This window comes from Haemaphysalis longicornis, unplaced genomic scaffold (genome assembly GCF_048455015.1).
Source record: "Haemaphysalis longicornis isolate Haplotype H1 unplaced genomic scaffold, Haemaphysalis longicornis Haplotype H1 scaffold_1, whole genome shotgun sequence".
Classification (NCBI taxonomy): domain Eukaryota; kingdom Metazoa; phylum Arthropoda; class Arachnida; order Ixodida; family Ixodidae; genus Haemaphysalis; species Haemaphysalis longicornis.
The window spans coordinates 237,275,600-237,278,652 of record NW_027526203.1 but is presented as its reverse complement, the minus strand read 5'-3'; the positions used below and the strand labels follow the sequence as shown (position 1 = coordinate 237,278,652).

Sequence of the window (3,053 nt, the reverse complement as noted above, 5' to 3'; positions counted from 1 at the left end):
GATCAGTGCGAGTGGGAAGATTAATCGAGGCTTCGACACCAAATGTGTTTGTGTTGCTTTACCATGTGTGTGCTACTTTACCGCTACATGGGCTGACCAAAGTTAGTCGGTACTAGCACTGTACTCATTTTACGTTGGTGTTCTTGTAGCTGCAGTTCAAAATATAGTCTACAGGATCGGTTTTAAAAGGTTGCTTCTTCTGAAACCTATTTCGCACTATTGTTATTTCGTTTTACCAGGAGGTGTGCAGAGAACGCCTTTGGCATCACGGCAGCCAGGTGGCGCATTCTGCTGAGAACAATCCCACTCCTACCCAAGAATGTGGATTTTGTGGTGAAAGCGGCGTACGTTCTCCACAATTTATTGTCCGTCCTGAACGAACAATCCCAGCAGTTCTTGGACCCCGAAGACAAGTTCGGGAATGTGGTCGCAGGACAATGGAGGCAAGGCAATCAGCAGGCGTCGGGGCGGGAGCACTTGGACCCCTGCTATTTCCCGCTTCAAGGGACGCAGTCAATGAACTTCGGTTCAGATGCTGCAGATGCCAGGGCCCTCTTCTCTGCCTACTTTTGCAGCAGCGCTGGAGAGGTGCCTTGGCAGTGGCACCAGCCAGGGGTCTCCAAAGAAGGGGCTCTCAAGCGCCTGCAAGAGCAGGGGCTGCACCCACTTTGCTGAAGGTAAACTTCTCCTTTAATAGCAAAGACACCCTGAATCATGTTTACCCAGCTAATATTGGTCCACTTGTGTAGCACCATGCAAGTCAACATGAATCATTTTGTATGCCCACGTTTTGTCAGCTCTAAAATAAACAAGAGGCACCACACTTCAGCTACTCTTAAATTGTTTGATCACTTCCATAATCTTTATGCGCATGTCCAAGTGGTGTTCCTCTTTTACTTCTCTCATTGCCCTCACGAGTGACAACGCAAAATGATGATGGTCGTCCTGTTCCTCTACACTGTTTGTTAGTTTTCCAAGATGCTCTATCAGCAAACTGTCATTGTCGTCTTTCCTTTTTCTTTTTTTAGGTGGTTGCATCGCAGACATGCTGGCAAGGCTGGACCCCTGGCTTTGCAGTGACGTCGCCGCCAACCCAAGCGATGACGCAGTTCCCAGCGCTGATGGTGCCGACTCACTTGATGACTGTGTTGACTCAAGCGATGGCGATGCTGGTTCCGGTAGCAACGGGGCACACTCAACCGACACCACCGGCGCTGGGTACAGATCAGCGTGGTCGTCCGTCTCATCAAATTCGATGCTGTCAAATTGGCTACGGGACATTTCTCTAAAGAGGCTTTCTGCCGTCTCCTGACGTCCCACTTGCCGGACATCCTGCTTTTTCTGCTTTTTCTGTGGCTCGAAATAGCCAGAAGTCCTGCACAGCAAAAATGAAGGTGTATGTATTGGTGTATAGGTGTGTAAAAAAGTGTCAATGTTTGCCCTGAAACATGGAAAAATATTCCAGCAGACAGCAATAAAAACATTCCCACTGTTAATAAATGTATGCTTCTTGCACTACCATAGTGTATGTGTACTAGCACACTCGTTGCTGCATTGTGTTATACAGAAAGCCCATGGATCTCGCACACCATTCTGAGTTCATTTTTAAACTTCCGGCTGCCGGCAGACCCTTTGAGCAAGTTAGCGGGTTTACGCAGGCGATCGTTAATGCAACGTCAAACATGCCAACATTCCCATTGTTAATAAATGCATGCTTGTTACACTACAGCATAGTGCGTGCAAACACAATTATAATTGTTTTGTTTTTCATTATAAGGGGGGGGAGGGAAAGTACATTTATTTGTCCAGTTTAGGGAGGCTAGCCTTCCATCCTAGACGTCAGCCAGGTGCCTTTGGGTCCTGCAGCGTCTTCGGCTAACTGAATGTCCCAGAGCTGATCCGCCGGATCTGAGCTGAGGATGTGGTTCTAAGAGATAGCTCGAAGCCGTTCCCATAACATATGTGCAAGATCAGCCCCCTGTTTGCATCTTCTACATCTGTCTGAAAGGTGTCCAGGATAATGACTGTATGCAACAGGTTTTGGGCACCTTTGGCACCACTTGTACATCTGAGTAGTGTAGACTTCCTAGATGGTTCCAAGAACTGCACGGGAATCGCTTCTACATCTGGACAAAACTGCTTCTCCAATGAGGTTCTCCAATGAGCGGCCCCACCAATGCTCACTTTTGTTGGCTTCAGCTTGACATAATCACTCAAGTTTTAATTACTATAGGTTTCCACTTTTAGAGCACCGCTAGTTTAAACCTTACATTACACCGCACATTACAGATGCGGTTTTGGTACTGTTGCAAGCAATTTTTAGCTTTCAATGAAGACTCCATCCTGGTGCGGGAACGCGGGGCATGGCGCAAAAGTATGCACATTGGGTGTGTACAGGACAGAAATACACATACGCAATAAGCACTCTTTCTGCGTTCTTACCTTGACTCGTCGCGTTTCGTGTAAAATTCTGTGGCGTATTAGCAACTTTCGCCAACATTCCCGCAAGGCTCACAATCACAAGCTACTTTATTCGACGCGAAAAATACGCGAGCTTTCCTCGCTAGTTCGTAATGCCAATGAAAGCGACAATAAACTTACTTTCGGGTGGTCATGGTGTCGCGCAGGAACAGCAGCTGCTCGTAGAACGGCCACGAAGCCGGCTGCACTGCACTGTCGGCTGGCGGGTTCCATTCGTCGTCGTCGTCGTCTTGGGTGTCGGAGTCGTCGGCGTCTTCGGTGCCCATGCCGCTTTTCTTATTTTTCTGGTCTAGGTCGAACAGCCTTCGAAACTAGTCTCTCAAAAATTTCCACCGCTTTTGTAGCGCAGTGATGCACTCTGCGTAGACGAAATGAAATATCAGCCGCTGCTTTCAACACAACCTGTCAAGCCGGCGGAGACGCGCCGTACGTACCTTTGCTGACCTTTCCCGGAAACATTATTTCGCACACTTCCTTCCACAAGGCATCTTTCACTTGTCTGTTCTTGTGGTCCTTGTGCGTGGCCAGCCACAAGGACGTCCGGCTGGCCACACAAGAGATCAATTTTTCAT

At 48.2% G+C, this 3,053-nt stretch overlaps 1 protein-coding gene across 1 annotated transcript; it reads right to left on the bottom strand.

Moving 5' to 3' along the window:
* Positions 1-825: 825 nt before the first annotated feature.
* Positions 826-2,747, bottom strand: LOC144168797 (uncharacterized). The gene is made up of 2 exons (XM_077697764.1): positions 2,602-2,747; positions 826-1,375 (listed from the first exon to the last, which is right to left on the bottom strand). The coding sequence occupies exons 1-2, from the start codon at positions 2,745-2,747 to the stop codon at positions 826-828; spliced, it is 696 nt and encodes a 231-aa protein (XP_077553890.1).
* Between the last annotated feature and the right edge of the window lie 306 nt (positions 2,748-3,053).